The following is a 24,726-nucleotide window of genomic DNA, read 5'->3' on the forward strand; positions in this document are numbered from 1 at the left end:
GGTCGGTTCTCATGCTTTTTTGTCTGTCGGCCATATTGTATTTAACAAAAATAATTTCTTGCATTTGCAGCTGATGGCCAGTAGTTGATGGTATCTTTTATGATGCATTAGTGTCCACTTCAGTGGTCTGTGTGCATTTATAACATAAAAATCCATAGGAAGCACAAGAAAATGGCTTTTAGATAGCTGTCCACTGTAGTGACCACTATGCATGAAAGGGTTAAGGTAACGCTTGACACATGTGCAAATTGTCCATGCAACATAGTGGTTAGAATTCTAAAACTGAAAGGCAGTAAAAGTTTAATTGTCATTTTACAGCTGATCTTCTGCTGGTGTGTAAAAATGTCTAACTGTCCTCAAAACGTATTGCCTATTTACAGAATGTCCAGATCATACTGAAACAGTGGTTATGCTGTTTTACTGTTGCAGTGATGTGTACTGTTATGCACCCGTTTGCAACAATGGACATACTACATTGCAAAAATAATTTACTCACTCTTACAGGTTTTTTAAGACTATCATTGATAACATTGCTACTATTTAATAAATAAATAAATGTAAATCTTCTTCAGTGTTATAGGAGTTTGTAGTTTCTCCTTGCCCTCCCCGTGAATAAAAAATATTGCAGCAATTATAGGTTTTACACAAAATAGCCTTTTGAAACTGAGCATACGTAAATGAATCATTTTTGTCATTGAACAGTCAAATACTAAATGCTCCATTGAACTGAGTTCTTTTGAAGTTGCTTTTCTATATTCTTTAACGCTTTTGGCATTTGTTTCACAAGTCAAAACATTCAGCTGACCTGCAAGAAAGAACAGAGTTAAACCTTTTATGGCCTCAATTTTGTTTTGCTTCTGTTTAGTGACACTACCATAGTTACCGTCGTCCTCCTCTTTTCGCCATCGTAGATCACTGGCGCCACCCAGCGTCCATCCCGGAAACACGCAGTGCGCGACTAGCAACGTCCCCTGTTTACAACTGCCAATTAACACGTGGCTAGCCCAAAGTACGCTCCTCATTGGTCAAAGCGGAACCGACATGGGCGGAAACTCGAGTGCGCAGGACCAATGGAACGAGGCATGCAAATTCCGTTTGAAAATTTGCCGGGAAATCTGAGTTTCGCGGGAGGGCTCTTGAGCGCGTAAACCGTATCCCTTCATTCATCAGGCCGTTTCCTGAAGCCATTTCTAGACGGGAGGAACGAGAGTTGCGCTACTTTTAAATCCGTTGCATCTGCCTAAATGCACGTTCTTAAGGAAAAATACTTTTTGAAAATCGATCATTCAGACATTCATCTTCACGTCCGTGTGATTATTTTTGTCTCTGCCGCGACAGATTAGCAGCCGTACGGGCTTTAAAGTTGAGAGGCAAGAAAGGGGTTACCCCGAATACGCAAGATGAGAAGAGGGATCTCCTCGGCTCCGGACAAAGTGATTTTAGCAGGGGTTGGGGGCTCCTCTCTGGATAATAACATAATTTTAACAGCTCTCTCGGATCGTTTAAACCCTGGTCAATCTAATACCACGTATATTCAAATAATAACCACCCCACCGCCTTGTAACGTTACACAGACATCAAGTGTGTGCTTATCCGAACCTCAGGTTAACAGCATTTATACAACCCCGCAACCAGCTGCTGCAAACGGAACCGGACAGCGACCCGCTCTGGGAAGACCACCGGTAATAACCTCCACAGCACATTTCTCACACATTTCTCAACTACAACCAGGCTCCGGTGTGATAAAACGTTAGCCTGCTAAGCTAGCCGAGCTTGTTGTTCGGGCAGCTAACGTTAGCTACTTAGCCAGGGCATTCCCACGACTCAACCCCGGCTATGACGCTAACTAACTAACCCAAATAGGTTGCTTAGGAGTTTTGTTGACTCCATGAAGGCAGAAGGCAAGTTTGCGTTAGTTTAACTTTTGTAGGAATGCAGAGGTGCCGTGTAACAGCGAGCTAGCGAACTTCATGGTGCTTTAGGGTCCGCTTCACCTTTGCAGCCAGATGGAAATATCGGTAAGGGATGAGTAGCGTTAGCGCTGGCCTAGTAGCTGCTGTTGATGTCTTTATTTGGGGTTGATGGGGGTTTGTTTGGCTGCCTGGTTTTTAATTGGCTTATTTTGAAGATTCCTAATTGAATTCAAGTAGCGAAGCTTTCAAAAACACAAACTTCCTCACGATTACAGCCTGGCCTCAGTTTAGAAACTACTCGGTGGAGCTCTCGTCGTCTCTGAAGATGCAAGCCAAGTTGAATCTGGCGTCAAACTGTATTAGCTTTCAAAGCTAGGTGGATTATTGATTATTAGACCAGAGAGGAACATAACTCGTTCTCCTTGACCTATATTTTGAACATATTTTCATACGCATTTGTCTTTGTTAATAAAGTGACGTTGTGGTCGTGTTTCATGCCAAGTAAAGTGAAACCCAAGTTTGCTGCTTTGAATCTCATTGCACGTTTCCTGTAAATTGATCATGCACAAACCACACGCTTGAGTTTATGCAGAATTCAGGGCGTAGAGCTGTTCATTGCTATTCATCTTTCATGAAGGGAACCAGTAAGTGTGTCAGGCTGTAGCCATGACCAGGCTGAGGGGTGAGGGGATCTGCTTGGTGATATAAAATGGCTGACACTTAAACTGTCAGAGGACATATTCATGTGTCTTATTATATATTTAAGATTCAGAGACTAGTTTTTAAAGATTTAGGCATTTCCTCAAGATACTGCCACCCTCAGATGTGTTTAAAGAGGAATGCACATTGTTGCTTTGAAACTACAGCATTGTGGGCACTTGCAACACACTTTTGAAGAAGTGTTTTTTTTTAATTTATTTATTTTTTTTATTCCAATGTTTCACAATTAATTTAAACCATATGTTATTGCAGGGATGTGTTGGTGCCCTGCAAGGCAACCTGTCCCCCGACATTAACTGGGAGACATTGTGTAATAATGACCTAAGTTGTGGTTCGGGGGAGGTGTTGATGAAATTGTGAAGTGTACTGTCTCAGGAATAGTTAAAACCTTGACACTTACCTCATAAGGCCTATTGATTTATCAAGGGGTTTTAACATTGTGCAGCAGGATGCATTTGTGCCGTTCTTACTGAAATAAGACAAAGTTAAATTAGTTGGACCTTTCCAGCTAAAGTACGGTACTTAAAAATTTAAGTTGCCTCAGTTAGATGTGAACCTGTATGGTATACTTCAGTGTGACTGAAGTACTCACAATAACATTTGAAACCTTACATTTAGAATTTGGAGATTTCTTCACTTTGTTTTGGTAGACCTTTAGACATTTAGAACATGCACCTGTTTAATTTAACATTGGTTTTTCTTGTAAATGTCCATTTTGTACAATGTTTTGTGCAGATACTAAACATTTTAGTTTTTTTGTTTTTTTTCCAGTACAAGACACGTTTAACAAGTGGACATTATTTTAGTCAAGCTCTGCTAAAGTAGCCAGCTTGCAGCTGGCTTCCTAAAAGACATGCTACTTGTGACTAGCCTACACTTTAAGTGTAAAACCACTGTAATTCATTAAGTAGGATCGGTGTCTTCCCATAGTAATCCCAGGATTGTCCATTGCTTTTTTTTCTTTTATTATGCAAATGTAATGCTTCTATACCACCTATTTTGTATTTTATTGTAAGCCAGGATTAAGAAAATAGTATTTTTTTAAGCCAGCTGACCTGGAGTGTTCTGCAACAGGTGTGAAAAAGGACAGTGTTTCCATAGAGACAACATAAATCTGGAGCTTCAACCACATGAACAGAATACTGAAAAATTTTACATTTTAAAACCAGATTGTACTTTTACATGAGTAGCTTCTGCATGCCTGCTGCAGGGTTAGTTGTGTGGTGATGGAGAAGAATGTACATCTTTAAACTGATGTAGTTTTCATTAAGTGCTGGATGACAAAAATATGCAGATATATTGTTTTTATTTTGATACTACAACTGCACTACTATGCAGTACTCAACTGTGTGTGGTTATGTTTTTGGAAAGTAATGAAACCCTCTGAAAAAATGGGGTTGGAATAAAATTAATCTCAATCATATCTAGTATATTTTTTTCTTAATGGATGGAAGACTAAACAATAATGCGGATCCATAGTCGTAGAAGTTTAATTTAGGATTTGTTGGCAATCTTCTTGAGACACAAATTGATAACTTGTAAAACAAAACCGATGACCAACTGCAAATATGATGTAGGATCAGAATGTGTTGAGATTTTTGGCTTTTTGTCTCTTGTAATATGCAAATATACAGTTCATGTCTCTTGTGTTTTGACACATTTGAGCCATTTGTTAGCAGGTTGAGGTGATTCCACAAAGACTGAAAAATAGGTCACTCCATTGGACCCTGACACCAAAGACCCTCTGACTGGCTGAGCTGAAGTGTTCCAGTGAAATCTTCCATTTGTTTTGCTGTTGTTTGACCCATACGTGTAATTAGCTTGGATTCAAAAATACCTGTTGCCTCCCATGTAAGAGCAGCTTTATAAATCAGTGGCGAATCTCTGTCAGATGAGTAAGAATCACCCCAATAACGAATGCCTGCCAAGTACCTAACAGGATCTCACTTTCTGTTGACACTTGCTTGTTCCCTTCCAGGCAAAAAGGCGGTTGGCGCTTGACGACTCGGATCACCAGTACCAGCCAGAACCAGCCAAAAAACCAAGAGGCAGAGGAGGAGGAGGAGCTTCAGCTGCAGCAAATGGGACACGGCTTAAAACACCCAGAAGTAAGTAGCAGGTTTTAAGGAACGTGATGTCTTGTTTGTGAAGTAAGGTCAGAGTCTTCTAATTAAGATGTGGTTTAGAACCTTGGAACAGGTTCTATTATCCACTGTCAATCTTTTGATAGGTGAAAAAGTTGACTGTACGCTGACTAAACAACAGCAACCTGCTGCTGCTAGTGAATTTTTTTTTATGCAGGAAAAAAAAACAAACAGTTTTTTTAGGCAAAAGCACAGAAATGTGAAAATTAAAAGTATTACTTTTGCTTTTGTAATTTTCAGGTGGGAATTTGTAGAAAAAAACAAACTCCATATTGACAATATTTGAATGTCCAGAATTCCTTCAGATAACCTATAGATTATAAAAGTTTTTTCCTTTCTTAAAGTACTTTTATTTTTGCATTAAAATTCTTGTTAAAATGTTTGTTTACTTTCCACATCACGAGATGAGATTTTGCATACAGGACAAACTGACTAAGTATAACACTGTGCTTTAAAAAAATATTTGTATTTAATGTAAAATAACCTACTTTTAGTTGGAGCTGATCCAGGTTAGTCCAAATGAAAAAGCCATCTGAGAATTGTCCCGTTCACACGACTGAACCTGGAGCCCACTTCAGTGTCATGTTTCATTCTGGTTATAATGTGGACATAAAACCCCACTTGGAGATTTTACATAGTTTGTACCTAAATGCACAGATTGTTTACAAAAGTAGATTAAACTGATAACAGTCCAAGCTTGTTTTCTACGACGTGATTCTTCTCCTTGCCCATCTGGCTTACAGTCCAGCTTGCCTGAAAAATGATGTCAAAGCTCATGCTTAAAAAAATGTTTTATCTACTTTGTTGTGAGGATTAGATCCTAAGATCCTCAAAAGAGAAAAAAAAGTCCCTTCTACCGTTGCATACACTTTTTGTCTTATTTTTTTTTCTTCGTTTTGATTTAGAAGAAAGTTGCCACCATGAGGAATGTAACCTCCACTGACCATCACTGACTTTTGCACAACCTCAGCAACAAAAGTACTGTTTAAATTACTTTCCTCAATTTTCACCCTCCTTAGCCCCCAAGTCTCCACCTGAGAAGACGCGATACGACACTTCGCTGGGACTGCTCACAAAGAAGTTTGTGGATCTACTTGCTCAGTCTACTGATGGTGTTTTGGACCTCAACCTTGCTGCTGAAACCTTACAGGTGAATTCACATTTCAGTAGAAGTGTGCGTAAGGTGGAAGCTCTCCAAACGGATATTGATCCATTGCAACGCGTTAGCCAGAAATATGAAAACCAGGTGTGCAAATTTTAAAACTTGGTGAGTGCACTTTAGCTGAACTGATTGGAAATGCTGCTAAAATTTTGTTAAATCAGGAAAATCGAGCCTATAATGGTGTAAAGTACACAGATATTGATCCAACTGGTCTTAGTTTGCCTAAAAGGAAATATTTCACCTGAAAGAGAGGATGGGATGAATTGTAACACCATCCCAACTGTGAACGATGTTGTGAGGCTGTTTTGCTGGAGGAACTTTTAACCTCTTATTTCATTGTGTATTATGTAATTGTTCTCATTTAGTTGCCATTGAATGTTACAAAATTAACCCTGTCTTTTTTTCCCATGTAATGTTTTGATCTTGATGTGTGCTGTGTTTTTCTTATGCTCCTCTGTTAAATAATGTTTATTTAAACTAAGATTAAGGTTAGCATTAGCATGTTTTGATAGGACTTGTTGATCATTTTACTTGTAGCACATTTCTACGTAGTCCCAGTTAAATCATTAAGTTCATGTGGGAAAACAACTTCAGAAAGCTTTATCTGAATTAAGTTTATGTAGGTTTTAATTTTCTTTCCTTGATCAGCACATAAATGAAGTGTCAGATTTGACTGACATCAAACATACACGATTCATTGTTCTCTTCCTGTTAACCTGTTTTTTACAGAATAAAACTCTTAAGTTATAGGTGAAACTTAAAACCAATTAGATCAACTCAATGATTTGATTGGTTTGTAAAACACTTTTAAAATGTTTGTGGTCACAAATGGGATCTGGGAGACTGGCAAGCACCATGATAAATTGGGGCTTTCCAATGAGATTCATACACTGCCTCCCTTTCTGTGAGACACTTGATGTCTAAAGTCTGTTGTATTCTCGCAGATCAGGTGTGCTTTTATCTTTATGTAAGCAAGGAAAAATAAATACATTTTTAGTAATTTATAATTTGCTTAATGATTTGTTTAAATCATTAAATAAAACTGATTTGTATGGAAAAAGTACTGCTGTGTTTAAGAGCTTGTTAAAATGATCATTTCTCACTGGCTTCTTCTCCTGCATTCTCTCAGGTACAGAAAAGGCGGCTGTATGATATCACCAACGTATTAGAAGGTATCCATCTTATCAAGAAGAAGTCCAAGAATAACATTCAGTGGATGTAAGTAGTCACCGTCTCGCAGTCTGTCCTACAAATATAGATTTGGAATTTTGTCTACAAAAGAACCCAGACAGTGTTGAATTTTGCTCAGGGATGCCGAATGTCTAAATAACACGGCCAGATTGTTTTTCTATAAGTGAAAAGGGATCAGTTAATTTCTTAGGTTGTATAATAGAAAACACTGCATCACAAGCAGAACTCCCAGAATTTTGTCAACAAACATCCTCACCTGAAAGTTGCCTTGCAAAATTTGACATCTCCTAATTTTTGCATCTGGAAATCCCCTACACCATCTACTAATTTTTTATTTAATTAATTTAATTTTAACTGAATGAAATGGGTATTTGCACCCAAATCTGAGGGAGTATCAACATAAGCTTTACTGGCACTGGTGCCAAAGTAACGGCAAGGTCAAGGATATAGTAGACAAGCAGGTTAATGTTAGACATTTTAAGCTTTGAACGTCATACAGAGCATGGTTGAATCATTAGAAAATGGTAGAGAGCATGAATGCATTGAAGAGGGCCTCTATAGGGGATCTGCAGAGGTCCCTTATATAGGCAGTGGAATTTCATGACAGGAAAATTGTAATTCATGAACTTCACAAATTTAGAATATGCGAGAATACAATGTTTTCCACAAACTGTATTGAAGACATACTCTGGTAAGAACACTAAACAAAACTGAATATTTTAGTCTACATAAAAACTGTTGGATGTAATGGAAAGTTAAGCACTGCATCACTCCCAACATGTCATCCTCATGCTAAAGGCTTTTCTCCACAAGCAACAAGGAAGTTGCTAAGAACTGATGAAAAGATGACACTAAGTAATAAAACTGAACATTAACTTGTTAGAGGCTGAAAAAGTCTGGAGAGTTGGTGAGAAGGTCATCTTCCAGCAGAACATAGAGCTTAAAAATGCACCCAGAACTAAATATGAATCCACAGACCTTTAGTAGGCCTCTCCAGAAATTTCCTGATATCATACTTAAGCTATTTGATTAAAAAGCGGTGGAGCAGACATACATTTTAAAGTTGCAGGACTGAAAATGTGGCCACTGCTTGATGTGTAAAGCTGTCGTGACAGCTTTACACATCACAGCTGTACCTGTAAGGATCACAGCTGTACCTGAAATCTGCAGAGTATATTGTTAAAGGGGCAGAATACATGCATCCTATACTTATAAGATTTTTGTTTATAGAAATTGTTTAAAATCTTGTTTTCTCAGGGGCTGCAGTCTGTTGGAGGTAGAGGGGGCTCTGAGCCAAAGGCAAAGCCTCACTGCTGAGGTTTCTGCGCTGGGCGAAGAGGAGCAAAGGCTAGAAAAACTCATACAGAGATGCAGCCTTGATATAAAACAAATGAGCGAATTACCAGGCAACCAGAAATATCCTTTTTTTTAATGTGTGCGTGGATTTGAAAAACACTAAAGTGTGTTTTATGCTACCTTTGATTTCTTAAAATATCATGGTCCATCAGGTATGTGTTGTCAGTAAATGTCTGATTTCTTCATTAGAAGGTTAATTATATATACCACAATTCTTCCTCAAAAAGCTTAAATGGTATAATTTTTTACAGAATACAAAAATATTTTTTTCTTAAAAAAACAAAAAAAATCCTTTTGGGGAAAAAAAGGTTGCGTACATTAAAACTCTATTTACATGCACTCTATTTACTCACTGACAGGCTAAATGTTTCTTGCTTTTTTTTTTTAATACATTAACCAAAATTATACTAAACTTATGCTGTTTCCTCAAGGCTTCACGTTTGGCCTGTGTTCTCAGACTTGCAACAATATCCCTCTTTGTATCGAAAGTCATTATTGTCAAACACTTTGTTTCATCAGACTACAAATCATGACTTTATAATTAAGGTTTGTGTCAGTGAAAACTGGAATCTCTTTTTTCTGTATTTATAATTGGACATTGTTTAAAGAGATGAATGTGGCACATTCAGACATTTATACATTTTATTCAAGGATGAACAAAATTCGTGGTTCATTTTTATTTTTCCTGAGTTCTTATCTGATGTCTTTAATTTTTTTTCTTGATGTCACACAGGGATGCTTTTTGTCTGTCTGTGCCTCCAATTAGTTGTTTTGAATTAATCATAGCATAATTTTTGTTTTCCCAAATTGTCTAAGGCTTTTAAATTTGAAGAAAGGAATTAATAAATATCAATAAATTATTCCTCATTCTGGCATTAAGCAAAGCAATTTTTAATCCTAAATGAGTATAAACAGCAAAAGCTTAGTCTGATTTAATAGCTGATTTTTTTGGAACAGTAATTTGTTGTTTTACAGTGTGTATCTTGTTTCAGCCTCGTATTGCTATAGTGGGTTTTTTCCTTAACCTCACTGTTTGCACATATGCTTATATAACGTACGAAGACATCAAGCAGTTGGGGAGCCTGAGAGACCAGACTGTAATTGTCATCAAAGCGCCAACAGATACCAAACTGGAAGTGCCAGACCCTGATGAGGTTTGTGCAAGTACTAACGGGCTGAATTTCTTTGTTCTTGGTTTTTCTTCATTTGATGAATGAGATGCATTTGCCGAATGATGAGGCTTAACTTTTGATAATGCTTGTTAATATTGTATTCTACTCTAAAGTGCTGCTGTAGGTTGTGGACATTGTGATTCGCAATTACATAGACTGAATAGAGATTTTTTTTTCTTCCTTAGTCTGTAAATCCTGCAGATGTTGTATGCAACTTTCAACTGAATTCTATAGCAATATCACAATGTTGTTGGGGTTTGTTTTGAAGATCTTCAGCTAAAAATGTCAAAGTCTGCATATGTTGGCAGTGCTTCCAGCACATTTCTAAATTGGTTTAGAAGTTGTTGCCTTTGACGTTTGACAAAATTTGTTGTAGATGCAGTAATGAGGCTTGTATGTTTGAACCCTTGTTTCCTCTCTGCAGAGTCTGTCCATCCACCTCAGCAGCACAAAGGGTCCTATCGAAGTGCTTTTGTGTCCAGATGAGGAAAATGATATGAGAAGTCCTGTGAAAAATGGCAGCACTGACATTAATGGCAACTCTCCTTTCCTGAAAGTTGTTCAAGGTTGGTGACAGATATTTATTAACAGCAGTTGTTCACACAGAAGCTTTTTAGACCAAAATACTCTCAGTTATTGCTTATTTGTATACATCTTAGTTTCAGTTTTATATTTGTGCAGGCTATTGTAAGAGGGAAATATATAGTGTTGTAGCTCTTACAAAGTAGCTTCTTTTTTTTTAACTTTTATTATAAAAGGAGAAACTTACACAAAGTAGCACTTAAGGTAAAGATGATAGATAACTGAAACATGAATGGTGTCAATTTCATAGTAGGTATCAAATCGCCCAATTCAATATTTTAATCTTGAGGAAACCTCTGATAAAAGTTGTTAGCTTCTTCATTGGATGTTAAATAGCCTCAGAAATTTTGTCTTTATCTTTATACATGTTTTAAACACAAACTGCAACTGCTATAAATATTGACAAACCATTCTAGGAAATAAAAGACGTATCTGACAAAAAGGAAGCTCAAAATAACCTACGAACAAAAGAGTAGGCTGTACAAAGCAAAGTCGGGTATTCTTTCCATAAACATGGCTTTACTGAATCTGAAACTTAAAAAAAAAATAATATATCCCATAGCTTTGGGTTTTGTTGATTCACTTAAATGAAAGATTTTATAATCGTTAAACATTGTAAGTGTATGTTGGGACAAATGGCAGAGTTGTGCTCTAGAACTTTTCTTTCTGTCCTTATTTGTTTTCGCATATATACTTTCGCAACAAAAATCAGAAACCTTTTGGTCTTCAGTTTGAAACAGTGGTGATGAAAATGTGTGTTAATCTGAAGTTATTGTAACATATTTAAAAAATATTGCAATGTCATGCTTTCCTAACATTGACACTATTTTTCAGATTCCAACTGCACAACCACTTCCCCCAGCACTTTCCTGTCTCCACCCGCATCTTCTTCCGCTGTCTCCGTGACAACGCTTTCCCCCATCTCATCCCCGTACACCAGTCTCCTCCAGCAGACAGAAGACCAGGTCCCTTCATCCCAAGGTCCCTTCTTAAACCTTGTGCCTCCCATCTTGGAAGATGACTACCTGTTAGGTTTGGAAGATGACCAGGGGATCAGTGACTTGTTTGATGCCTGTGACTTTGATAAAATGCCCTCACTTGGGCTGGATGATCTCCTGTGTAGCTAGCATCCGCTAAAAGAAGATCGAGATGAAACACAGAGGGCTTTGATGGTGTATTTCTTTTTTTAAATTTTTTTTCCCTCGCAAATGTTTTTACACAGGTTATAGAAACATGTAGGTAAAGGGAATCGGCTCACTGTACGATGCAATGTTTGTCGTTGTACAGAGAAACAATTTGAAGGAAAGCACTCCACAAACCTTGGCATTATTACCCGTCTTGATTGACTCAGTTGAGTTTTTCTTGGCGGTGTGATCACACAAGTCCCTATGCAGGAAAGTGGAACCATTCAGTTTTTGTTTCTGTGCATAGTTTTAGGTTTATTTTTATATATAATGAACCCTCTCCCCTCTTCCCTGTGTGTTAATGCCAAGTGCTGTGAGGGGGAAAGTCTAAAGAGGTTTTAACAATAGATTTCATTCTATTACACCAATGATGTGATTGAAGGCTTATATTGTTTCTTTATAAATGTGGCACCATGGTGTGCAAATGTAGAACATTTTAGATGTTAAAAATGATAAAAGGCAAGGGTCAGGAGGAGGTTTAGAGTCGCCAGTGTATGTTTGAGCACCATTCTCCAATTTCAAGCTGCATGTCCGACTGTGTTGATGCACAAGCGAGTAATAGGTGCTCTCTGAATTAAAACAGAATAACTGGAGTTGGTCGTGTAGTGATAAAGTGAAATTATAACTGTGCAATGATGTATGCAAGACAAAAGTCTTGTCTTTTTGAAGTTGCAGAACCCCCAAAACAAAAAAAAAGGCAATAACCCTCCCGAAATTAGGGGTTTAGCTAAAGAAGCACCTAATGTACCCAAGGGTTTAAACTTAAAAATCATCTGCAGTTCATACTTTTTTGATACTTTGTAAATTGCTGATTCCAACTGCTTCAGCCCTGCTGCTGTCTTGTCACTTACAATTATACTGTGTTGAAAAACATTGAGTTTGAATCAAGTGCAGCGCAGTGCACTGTGCTTGTTTTTTTTTTTTTTTACTTTTACTTTTTTCTTTTTTGGAAGTTCAAGAATTTTGTACTTTTAAAGATTTTAATACTTCACCAAATGACTTAATGATCCGCCATGGAACAAAAAAATCTGAATGAAACTGCAGTATGTGATGGGTTTCCCCAGACACACAAGCATTTAATATAAATGACAAATTCTGCTAAATTCTTAAACCATGGTTCGGAATAAAACCTTGCTTAATATAGAAGCTGCTTACATGTTGACCCCCTGGCTTTTATTGATCACTGATGATCCTCCTGCTGCTAGTGTTGACTCTCCCCACCCCCATCGCCCCAACTTGACTAATGTATAATTGTGTGTACAGTGTGAACGAGTTGTCAGATTAAGCCAGCTGTGTGTAAATTCATGTACAGTTTTCTATATTTTTGTCAATGCACAAGGTACTGTAGGCTACCTCTCACGCAATGTTAGACTGTCGTAGTAGAGCATAGAGGTCAATGCCATAATGTGTGAAAATATTTGAATTCCCCTTTTGTGATAGAAGTTATATAATTTAGCAGTGGGTTGAATTTTACAACCTGAAATGTTAGACTGGAAATACCCATGCTCTTATACCAGTTTAATAAAGTCATGTTTTAATTTTCCTTCATAGGGTGCACATTTGATTGGCAAAAGATGATTTATTGAAATTTATTGGTAGATAATTTCTATAAGTTATTTAGCCTATATTAGTTTTTTGCTTGATGTGAAATTAGAAAATCTTATACACCCCCAAAAGCAGTTTTTACTGACCCAATGTAGTATTTCAATATAATTAACCCTTAGCATAATGTTTATCTGTGCTGATGAACAAGTAAGATCACAGGGTTCCTAAGTGTTGGAGGGGGTTAAAAAAATGGAAACCTGGTGTTTCCAAATCTTAAAAGGAGTGAAATGCCATCTACAACATTGTTGACTTGAAAGCCAACTTGAATAATGTTATATTTTGATTTGTTAAAGCTGCACATAAAACCAACAGTCACATCTTTTTTGTTCTCAAATCCCCAAGAATATATAAAAAAATACAAACGTCTAGAAATTTAAGTCTTGAAAATTATGGAATTTTAAAATAGAAGATGTATTGGAACTCTGTGATCAGGTCTCAAATTTCCAAATACCAGGGAAACGACAAAAAAAATGCATTTTTCACTTTATTACAGAGTGCCAAAATTGATTGATTCTAAGGTTAACCTGAAATCTTAAAACATGTCAAGAAAATCCAGCTTCATAATTGTCTGGAACATCAAATAAATTAGCTGAATTGACAACATAGTTTATTTACAATTTCCTGGGTAGCATATTTGTATCAATGTATTGTTTTATGTATTCACATTTATGTCCCAGTTTAATTCTTAAACCTCTAAGTTCATGTAGATAATCTAATTCTGCATCCATTTCAACCAACCATTTTTATGTTTGAAACTTTTTGTTTGGAAGATGCTGTACTTTTGAATAGTTTTGCTAAGAAATGTTAAAGATTTTAAAAGCACCACTAAAGGATAGTGTTTTGGACTATAATCGGTGACTTAGAATCGCAGCTTGTCATTTTTCTGTTATAAGATTTTGATGCGTGATTTAGATCTTGCAAAAATAATTTGGATTATTATAAGAACTGAATTCCAGACTGAATTCATGTCTGGCTGTTCTATGACTATTAAGCTGTTACCAAATTCATACTTGCCATAAATGTTCTTCAAAGATTATGTGGAAAAGAAATTGATAGGAAAAAACCCAACTGTAACAATGATATCATTGCTTGGTTTCATTAATCAGAAAGAAAAGAGTAAATTGCAGGTATTTTGCAGTTTGAATGCATGGGTGGCAGTGCTGTTGAATGTTAAGTAAACTAATTGGATGTTTTTGATGTGTGTCATTGAGTTCTGAATTGTTCCTCAAAAGTGAGGAATTTTGAATTGTTTGTGGGTGGGTGGGCTGGGAGTGAGGGTAATTTGATGTTTTTTTTTTTTGTTTTTTTTTGTATTCTGGACATTTGCAATGGAGAAAAAATAAAGCAATATAAGCAAATTATGTTTTCTTATTAATGTTTGGATATTTGTGAAGAAAAGTATTTCAAGAATAAGTTGCATGTCCCACCAATAGTCACAAAAGGAAGAGACGCAGGGTTTAAGTTGATCCATTTAATGGTTTTAAAATATGCTTACACAGGTCTGTTATTGTCTCACAAGTCAGTTGATGTAAATTTTGTCCAAATGTAACAAAAATGCGTTCTGTTAGAGTAACTCTGTGACAAATGTAATTGTCTCAATATAATTATACCAAAAAATTGGATCTATGCCAATGGTTGTAAAACTGTTGTATAAGATGCTTTCTAGGGATATGCCAACAAGCATAGTATTTTTGCACTAATTAATAATTAATTCATCAGAACGTGCTCAAAAACTTGCAGTGTAGAAAATGCTGAGAATCTTCCTTATTAAACGTAATTTACTTGAGGATGGCAACACTCCCTAATATTGCTCAATGTCAAGTTTGAAAACCAGGAGTCTTTGCCAATGTATGTGTTCAGTGAGCAGGATAACTGATATTGGGGACATAAACTATGGTATACTTCTGCATTTTGTAGATTTAAGCACTCTACCAGCAGCAGATTGAGGTTTGTGGGAAGTCTTGGATCTTTCCTCAATTGAATTTTGACTTTATGGGGAATTTCATGTTGGTTTTCAGTCTTGAAAGTAAAAACAAAACAAAAAAAACAACATTGTTTTCATTTAAAGCCAAGAGGAACACAGCTCCGCATTTTTGACCAATTTCCAAACAGTGGGAATGATTGCATTTTTTTATGACAATGAACTCTCAAAGTACGCTATGCTGTACTTCTGCTTTTTAAATATCTTCACAATATGGTGGTACTTTGAGAACTTAGTTTTTACTCCAGAGGTACTTGTTCTGACGATTTTATGAACTTCTGTTGTGTGTGATAATGGCTAATGACACTATAACTACGGTGCCTCCATCTGGTCCACCAGAAGATAAAGGAAAACTGTAAAATATTTCCATTGCAAGAAAGTGCACATGCTTAGCATCCCGTGTGCACTTGTAAGGGGCACATATACCAGTGTGCCCATTATGTTTTCCATAACACATGAAATGTTAAATCTTGTATACTTTTTAGTTATACTTTTAATAATTATATTTGCAATTAATATCGTGTAGGCAGAATGTATGTAAAGTAAAATGGAATAATTACACCTGAACTGTATAATACAATTTTCAATCTTTTTGTCAAAGGGGTCTTTTTTTTGTTCCTACACTGATTTAGACTTATATCACATTTTGTTTCTGTTCCAGCCAGAATGGGTTAAAAATATCGGTAGTAAGTTCCCTTTACATATATAAAATTAGCTCTCGTCACGTTTGTCCCTCGTTGCTTGCCATCCGCCTACAAGTATGGCTGTTCTGTAGTTGTAATATCTGTTTTTGTTGCGTAAATAATCCTAACTTTTTCCATTATAAGCAGCTTTTCCCTTAGGACTTTAATTTACCTGACCTAAAACGACATTGCAGTCCAGGTGAGGTACATTCATAGTGATGTTAGCTTTGGGTTTATACAAAAAAATGAGGCACGTGGGTAGTTGTTAGCGTGGTGATGCTAGCAGAGCTAACGGCTAGCTGATGTTTACCAGCAGAAAGTATCAATGGTTAATGCTGCTTCGTCATTTTTAACACAGCTGTTAATCATTTGCGTGTGTCCACGCCCTGCGTGTGTGTTAACATGACCAAAACCAAGCGTGGAAGTTAAACTGCAGCTTGGAAAGGTAATATAACTTAGCTTTCTGTATATTTACTGAATGTTTAACGCCTTCATGTGGATGTAACGCTACATTTAATGTGTCATTAGAATCTGTGAATCATATGCAATTAGCTCTACATTTACATTAAGTTCACTTTTTAAAAGCCTTAAGATACAAATTGCATACACATGCAAGTTTGTGTAACATGATGCACATGATGCACTACTATTGAGGAGGGTGGCAACCCGCTCGTCAAACGCGTCAATAGACTGTCAACACAGATGCTGTTTATTGTATCAGTCATACTAGATTTGAGGTAAAAAAAAAACTCTCTTTACCTTAAAAACGTCATATCACATTAAATTAAAGAGTCAAAAGCTGTAAGAAAACTGAACTGACAAGACGTATAATTAAACAGTTTCGTGGTGGTCATTATTGTACTGCTAATCTTTGAGTTTTCTCTTTAAGAGAACAATCTTTAAGAGTTTCTCTTTAAGATTAGCGTCGCACATACAGTACAGACCAAAAGTTTGGACACCTTCTAATTCAGTGGGTTTTCTTTATTTTCATGACTATTTATAAGGCAAGAAATCCCACTTATTAACCTGACAGGGCAACACCTATGAAGTGAAAACCATTTCAGGTGACGACCTGTTGAAGCTCATCAAGAAAATGCAGAGTGTGTGCAAAGCAGTAATCACAGCAAAAGGTTGCTACTTTGAAGAAACTAGAATATAAGGGGTATTCTCAGTTGTTTTACACTTTTTTGTTTAGTGCATATTTCCACATGTGTTATTCATAGTTTTGATGCCTTCAGTGTGAATCTACAATGTCAATAGTCATGAAAATAAAGGAAACTCATTGAATTAAAAGGTGTGTCCAAACTTTTGGTCTGTACTGTACATGGTGCATTAGGGTAATAAAGCAATAAAAGAGTCCCCTTGCAAAAAAAAGAGAGGAAAATGAGTTACACAATTGTAAAAAAAGTATCTATTAATGACGCATGCCTATTATTGTAATATATAAAGTAATAGACAATCCAGAATAAATATTTAATAATTGTCCTCTAGATTCTTTTAGATATTTTCATAGTACTTCACAGTGGCAATAGAGAACATGCTTTTTTGTTGTTGTTTTCAATAAATTATTTCTTTCCTATATCAGTGGGAGACAACCAACTCCATAGATTCAGTTAAAGGGCCACCTTTACTATATCCAGAATAAATATTTAATAATTTTACTCTAGATATTTGGAGATAGTCAATGTACCTCATAATTGCAATACAGAAGTTGCTTTTGTGACATTTTCACAAAAATATTTCTCCCAACTCCAAAGTGGTGACAACACACTCTCTTTGGATTCTGTTAGTGTCAACTGTACTATAAATAGAATATCTATTAATTTTACTGTATGGTTAGGAGAAATACTATGTCAAAGTACCTCATAATACCAAAAATCTGGATATGCATTTGTCTAGTTTCCAGGATTTATTTTCTCTCCACTCATAAGTGTAAACTTCATAATGTTACTGCAGAATTTTTAAGAAATACCAAGTCAGAGTGCCTCATTATACTTTTAACAGAATCCAAAGACAACTTGTTGTCACCTCTTAGCATTTGAGAGAAATGTTCAAGTTTGAAGTGTAGGGTCAAGTTCAATAAAAATGTGGATACTTAAATTCACATTTTAAGTATTAAGTTTTAAACACAAGTCTTTAAAACCGAGCTGTGCTTTTCAGATCACCATGCCATCCGCCTGCGACTCTCTGATTGAAGACATTGAGGATATGGTGTCTTTTAATGACCCCACTCCTCATGACAGACAGTCTGCAAGAAAGAGTATTCTGCCAAGGTCAAGAAGGAAGAAAGAGCTTTTAAGCAATGAAGAGCTTCAAGTGGACAGGTAATTACATTTTTTCATAAACCAGATCTACTGGTAAATAATATAACATTCAGCCACAGCAACGAAAGAACATTCTTTTTTAGTCATTTTCCAACAACTATTGGTAGTCCAGTGTAAAAAGTTAACCCATTCTTGGCTGTTAGAAGCAAGTGTTGACCAGTTCAAGTTATTTATATAGCGCCAACAAATGCCTTTGTCAACACACTTTACAAGACAAATGGGTCCAGTTCAAAAATCTGAAATCTGATTGCCAGAGTACAGTCCATACCATCCTTCCCTCAAATTATATTACTCTGATAAAGTGATTTGTTTTGCTCTAAAGTATGGAAATTTGCTTTAATAACCAAATAAATATGTGGGGAAAAACTCCATGCAGAAAGGCCCCTGGTTGGGATTTAAACCCTATACCTTCTTGCTCCAAGGGAACAGTGCTAACCACTCTTGTCACCCACCAGGCAGCTGCAGTTTGTGGTCTTTGATTAAGGTATCAAAGATTACAAACTTTGAAACCCCCCCCCCAAAAAAACAGTGAAATGGTCCTTACCACTCATCTAACTACAACCAACTTGAGCATTGTGCTGTTGCCAGATACAGAAGACTTTACACCATTTAGCAATATCATCATGACCACTGACAAAGTGGTACTGCTTCTCTGTCCACATTAACCTTTTCAAGAACCCTGCATGCTCCTTTAAATATCCTGGCAGCTTTTGCCAGGAGTACGTCCCAGCAGTTTACAGGCATTGTCAGAGCCTGATTTTCTCCTTTTAAAAGTAGGAAAATAAGGGTTTCAACCTGTTTGATAGTTGACTTTATTAAGTTAATGGCATGATGGACCCTGTTTCAAATTAAAATGTTACTTTGAATTGTTGCACAACACTTATCTAACATGTCAACTTTAATGCTCAAAGCAGGATTGTTTGGTTGATCTTTTTATTCCACTGAAATAAAATGTGAAAAAAAACCTTTTTGTGTGTTTGAGTCTATACAGATATCTCTCAAGAAATTAAATGAATCAAAATTACAAGAATTAAAGCCTTGAAATATTTCACTCAATGTTGAACAGATCTGTATAATGAGTGTTACTTTCTGAAATGAGTGACAAATAGTACTGAATCTTTTCCTGATGTTCAGATTATTTATAAAGAATCTGTACTTGACCTAGTACAGATTCTTTACTAGGAATACAGATAGATTCCTAGTAAAGGAATCTATCTGTAAAGAAATCTACAGATAGTAAAGAAATCTATCTATACAGATAGAAAAGCAATCTATACAGATAGATTTATCTGTATAAATCTATACAGATTTATCATTTTGACTTGCTGTAAAATATATGTTCAATCATCTGTTTTTAGTTTGATCCCTGGCACCCAAAAGATCTGGATGAAAACGTGGGGATGCAGTCATAACAACTCAGATGGGGAGTACATGGCTGGACAGCTCGCTGCCAGCGGATACAAGATAACAGGTAAGAATCTGGTGAACTGAGTTGACTTGACGTCAGAAAGCAACATGACACACAAAACATTAGTGATAGATTAACTAGAAGGATAGAGTTTAGATGTGCATAAACTGCTTAAATTGAAAAGGTATTTAATTTTCTCTTTTGTTATGCATAGCTCAAATTTGAGTATTTTTCTTCCAGAATATTTGTCAGTATCATTGATAAACACAAGAGGGCAGTGTTATGCTGCCTATCAGCACCCTGTGTTTTATTACAATTTGAATGTTTTGTTCTGAATAGAAGCTGAACATTGTTCAGCTCTCTGTATTTTTTAATACAAATTATTGGTCTATTTAAAGGTTTATAATGTTCAGGATTTACTAATCCTTAAAAAAATTATTTTGTGATTTGATGATCAATATGTATTCTGATGCCTTTTGAAATTATCCTAATTGTAGTCCAAATGCTTTAGGCTAACAGAACAATTTCTCTAAAAACCACAAGACTTTACAGTTGGCAAGTTAATGCTTGAAACAACTTGACTATATTAAATTCTTCCTTTCATTCTAAGATTTGCATGCCTTTTGCATGGAGACTAGACAGTTTTTGATCTTGATCATAATGTTTCATTTATTTACCAGGTTACCAATTATTGGTTGTATAATCCACGTAGTGATAGCTTGTGTTGTCGCTCCTTATGAACAGAAGCATTCATGTGTGGGTTTTAGAGACCTAGACAAAAGACGAAAAGGAGTCTATCCCAGAGGCGTTTTTCTCTGCATGGGGTCTGCATAGCCACGAAGGACATTAATCACATATTTCAAAAAATGCAAATGTACCCATTCATTCACATACACACTGTCCCTATTCACAATGCCCTCCTTAGCATGAGCCAACAGTTTTAGACTCGTCTGGTAATTTAAGCCCCTGATCTCTTTATCTTTTCCACCTTTCTTTGTTTTGCAGTTTTTTTGTCCCATGAGTTTTTCTGTGATTATAATGAATCGCTCTCGCAGCGTTCCTCTTCACTTTGCTGCCTCACCTGTCCTTGTATTTGGTAGCAGATCTTTTGTTCAAGCATCTGCTGGGGCTTGATATTTTGTGTGCCATTAGTCACTCTATAGAACGCTGTGTTCAAAAGTGGAATGTGAAAGTTGACACTCTTGTTTATCTGTTTATAGTTGTTCTCTGTTTCTAGGTGCATAAAGTGTGTTTTGTAATCTTATTTTAGTTCACGATGGGTTCACTGACTTTGTTGAAGTTCAGCGGCAAAAAAAATCCTGGTGTATTATAGTGTTATTTCAGATAAGCTTAGTTTGGAGTTACAAAATTAGATTTTCTTATCTCTGAATTGAGTTAGTTTCTGGCTAATCTGATTTGAAAAAAGGACTCTGCAGTAATCATACAATTATAGTGGATCCTAAAAGTGTTCAGCATTTCTATTAGATCTAATCACCGGATTATTTTCAATTTGCACCCATGGGAAGGTTCCCGTTTTGTTGTACTTAATTCATAACATAGATATTTGCACAGAAAAAAATAACAGTGTGTGTCTGTAATAAAGTGATAAAGATAAAAAGCAAGTGCTGTAATGTGACTCGGCATGGTGTCCTGTGTCCTCAGAAAAATAAAAAAACAAGACATGTTCAGGGCAAGACATTTAATGGCACATTTCAAAAGCAATTTTAATCGGCTCAAATGCAAATAGTGTTGCCAGCCCTCTACCTAGTACATTTTGTTGGTATTTCACATAAAATCCTGATGAAACATATTGAAGTTTGTAGTTTAAAAAAAGTTCAACAGGTATTTATACTTTCGTCAGGTGATGAATCTCAGATAAACTTACTAACCATATGAAGAAGTTGCTCACTGTTTCTTTCACTTTACAGTGAACCCTCGTTTTTCGCGGGGGTTGCGTTCCGAAAAGAACCCGTGATAGGCGAAATCCGTGAAGTAGTTTTTTTACAATTATTATAAAGCATAATTAAATACTCTACATTGAATCCAAAGAACAAAATCTGTTTTCAGGCCCAAGCATTTTTTTAACAAATATAACGCTTTCTTACAAATAACTGCAGTAAAATAATCATTTTAATCATCAATACGAAGCACAGTAGGACAAATTGTGACTTGCATATTTCACTGTTCCTCTGGCTGTGACGCTGCGGCCTGACTTCGCTCTCTAGTGTCTTTTTCTTCTGAAGCCTGTGGTGCAGGTGTGTTTTTTCGAGAGAAGAACATAGTTATTATTGGTAGTTATTGTCGCTCTTTTTGTCTTCTGGGCAAAAACATTTACCAAAATTTGCCAAGCTGTATTACGTATATTTAAAGACCGTAACGTTATTGGCACACAGGTAAAGAGGAAGCGGGGAGAATGTTTAGCCAATCAGGACGCAGAACACAATGCACTGTGAAAAAAAAAAAAACTGCACAAAAAAAATCCGCGAAGCAGCGAGGCCGTGAAAGGTGAACCGCGTTACAGTGAGGATTCACTGTACTTACATTTTACTTGATTACTTTCCTTTGCAAGAAGATCTTTTTAGGTAAAATATTTTACTACATGCCACATTGTTTAGCATATTTGTTTGTCTGTGTGTGACAGACTGTAGAAGGCAGGTTCAACAAGGTACCCAGGCAATCCATTATTAGGATTTTTAGTTGAGCTGCAGAGCTTCTGTGGCGAAATGAAGGAAGGGAAATATTTTTTGAAGACACTAGACTTCTTTTGACTTGTCTTCCTTCCACCCTCCAAAAACATTGCATCTCATACCTGTGATTTCTTCCAGTTAAGTGTGTCTGATTGTAATAACATTCTTTATGCGTTGCATGATACCTCAGAAAAACAAGCTTTAAATCATAATACAGTCTAAGGCTTTTAAGATTGAAGTGAACAAAAAAATTTGAACACAAAAAGGAACAAAAACATTTTGCTTGAATTTTAATTGCAAAGTGTCCTTGCTATAGTGTCTTTGCTACAGTGTCTTTGTAAAGGCAACAAATGCAACTTTGGTAGAAATCTGTCTTTTAGGTCATTGTTTTTTATTTCCCTGGACAAACCAATTGCTAGGAGTGCTTTTTGTTTTTCTTGATCTCTTACTTGACCTTCTTCAGTTGTCAGACTTTCAAGGTTTTCAGCATACTGTAAATTGTCTTAGAATAACACCCAAGGGGAGAGTAAATCATCTTTGTCACACAGAAACAGAGAGTAGAACCTGAAGCTACCTGGAAAGTCACTCAATTTACTTTGTAGCCCACGCCCCCTGGTTACTTATCAACTTACATGACTGTGATGAAGAGAACATTTTGTCCTTAGTTCTGATTCTGTGAAAATAAGTTTTATAACTACTTGTTTGTACACACCATATGTTCAATAAAACGTTGCTAATATTGAGTTGTTGGTTACACTACTAGTCATGCACAAAAAATAATTTTGGTCTATCCAAATCAAAAGAGTTTTGTCCTGTTTTTATTCCATTGCTTTTGCATAATCTTTATCAGTTTCCTGAAATAACACTTTCCCTCCATCCTTAGCTTAATGAAAATTTGCACTCAGTTTAAGTATTTTATTATTACGGGAATTCATTTTACAATACAACATCAATGAAGGTAGAACTCGTGCCGAGGGTGACTATTTACAAGAATATATAGTGCAAACTGTGTGGTTACATAAAAGGCTCACGTCCATAGTGAAATGTGTAGTTATTGACCAGACAGATTAGTACTTGTTAAATTACTAAAGAATAATCACTGCCTGCAACTACAGAAAAGGAAAAAAAGTATAACTGAAAATCAGAGTTTGCCTGTATTGTCTGCTCCTATCAAACATTGTTATACAGAATTTAATAAGGAAATTGAGGACAAAGACCTCCCACTGCATTGAACACATGACATCATCTCTTCCTCTCTCTCATTCTTTGTGCCTGTTTTCTCTCTTTCACATCCTTGCCCTCCCTTGTCTCCCTTTCATACCCTACTCTAAATCTTTCTTTCTCAAACTATGACATCACCTGGTGTGAAGCATAGTAGTAGTTCTTATATCAGCCTGTAGGGGGCATGCTATGCCCACAGAGGAGATTTTTCTCAAAGAAAACATTACTGCAGTATCAGGATGAGGTCATACTTCTGAAAAACACTACCGATTCATAGATTTTAGATTTTGAACTTTTTAACATGATCTTATGTAATATATAAAATAGGCCACCTTTGGTCATATCATCACTGTTATTATTGATTATCCCCTAAGACACTATTTTAGAAGTGAAGTGGCTTAAGGATAAACACAGTGTGACTTTAATTTACAGAAAGTATTTTAAAAGTAATTTGGCCTTGATTCATTCTTTGACGAGACATTGTTGGCTCACATAGACAATACTTCCAAGTACCTTTTTTAAAATGTAAAGTTCAGTGTTGTCATGTTTCCTTCATTCTTTAATATATTTAGATTTTGAACTAAGCATACTACAGCACTATGTGTATTTGTACTTTAACTACACCCTGGTTGAGCTTTCCTGTCAAAGAAACCCACCTGTAACATTGCTCTCTACCTTTGTTGTCTCTCAGCACATGGGGGCAGGGAGTGGGTCTGATCCAATGTTGTTCCTGTGTTGGACCAAGGAGGGCACTGTTTACCCATTATAATGCATCAGCACAAACAAACCTCATTTGAGTAGCAGATCAATTTGCCAAATAGTGACTTCATAGAAAAGCATCTACACATAAACACACTCTCACACACGCACACACCCTTTATGGAAAGTCACACTAAGATATTTTGATTGTTTTTGGCTGGCCCCTCTTCCCCCTCAGCCTCCTCTCTGCACAATCAGCCACACACACAGCTCTTCAGTTAGGATTTTACATACCGGTTAGGCAAAATTACTCCCTGCTACACAATGTCAGCCAAATGAGGCATTTGCAGTTCCTGGTTTGGACGCAGGCAGTTAGAGGATATGGGTTTTAGTGAGAGGGTGTGAGTTGTTTAGATAAAAAAACGATCTGAAAACTGATCCGCAAGTATTACACATGCTGCTGACTTTCAGGTCATGCAGGGAGCTGAATCATTCCAGTTTTGTGTGCCTTTTTAGGTGAAAAAGTTAAATAAATTTTTTTTGTATCTGATTTGTTGTACAGTTCCATCTTAAATCTATTTGCAAAAAAGAGGGAAAACCTGTTACACACTTAATTCCAGTTTTAGATATAGAGCTGAAACGCCTTCAGCTTATTCTGTTCGGACTTTGTTCTGCATTGGCTTACAGCGCTGCT

The 24,726-nt window shown here is 36.4% G+C and overlaps 2 protein-coding genes across 4 annotated transcripts in view; both read left to right on the forward strand.

Moving 5' to 3' along the window:
• Nucleotides 1–1,183: 1,183 nt before the first annotated feature.
• e2f3 (E2F transcription factor 3) lies at nucleotides 1,184–14,277 on the forward strand. Of its 2 annotated transcripts, none has more exons than XM_014472967.2 (8): nucleotides 1,184–1,682; nucleotides 4,612–4,741; nucleotides 5,797–5,927; nucleotides 7,069–7,157; nucleotides 8,388–8,546; nucleotides 9,526–9,640; nucleotides 10,083–10,224; nucleotides 11,075–14,277. In XM_014472967.2, the coding sequence occupies exons 1-8, from the start codon at nucleotides 1,401–1,403 to the stop codon at nucleotides 11,365–11,367; spliced, it is 1,341 nt and encodes a 446-aa protein (XP_014328453.1). In that variant the 5' UTR covers nucleotides 1,184–1,400; the 3' UTR covers nucleotides 11,368–14,277. The 2 variants fall into 2 exon arrangements, with proteins under 2 accessions (XP_014328453.1, XP_023185785.1); XM_023330017.1 differs by lacking the exon at nucleotides 1,184–1,682 and adding an exon at nucleotides 1,832–2,018.
• Nucleotides 14,278–15,757: 1,480 nt separating this feature from the next.
• Nucleotides 15,758–24,726, forward strand: part of LOC111608129 (threonylcarbamoyladenosine tRNA methylthiotransferase-like) — a 35,444-nt gene continuing 26,475 nt past the window's right edge. The window contains exons 1-4 of one of the 2 annotated variants that reach the window (XM_023331059.1): nucleotides 15,758–15,892; nucleotides 16,052–16,138; nucleotides 17,854–18,017; nucleotides 19,376–19,488. In XM_023331059.1, the coding sequence (XP_023186827.1) occupies nucleotides 17,860–18,017; nucleotides 19,376–19,488 (271 nt within the window). In that variant the 5' untranslated portion in view covers nucleotides 15,758–15,892; nucleotides 16,052–16,138; nucleotides 17,854–17,859. The remainder of the gene's footprint in view (nucleotides 15,893–16,051; nucleotides 16,139–17,853; nucleotides 18,018–19,375; nucleotides 19,489–24,726) is intronic. The other variant, XM_023331058.1, reaches the window with a different exon arrangement.

The sequence above is a fragment of the Xiphophorus maculatus genome, chromosome 3, assembly GCF_002775205.1.
Source record: "Xiphophorus maculatus strain JP 163 A chromosome 3, X_maculatus-5.0-male, whole genome shotgun sequence".
NCBI lineage: Eukaryota > Metazoa > Chordata > Actinopteri > Cyprinodontiformes > Poeciliidae > Xiphophorus > Xiphophorus maculatus.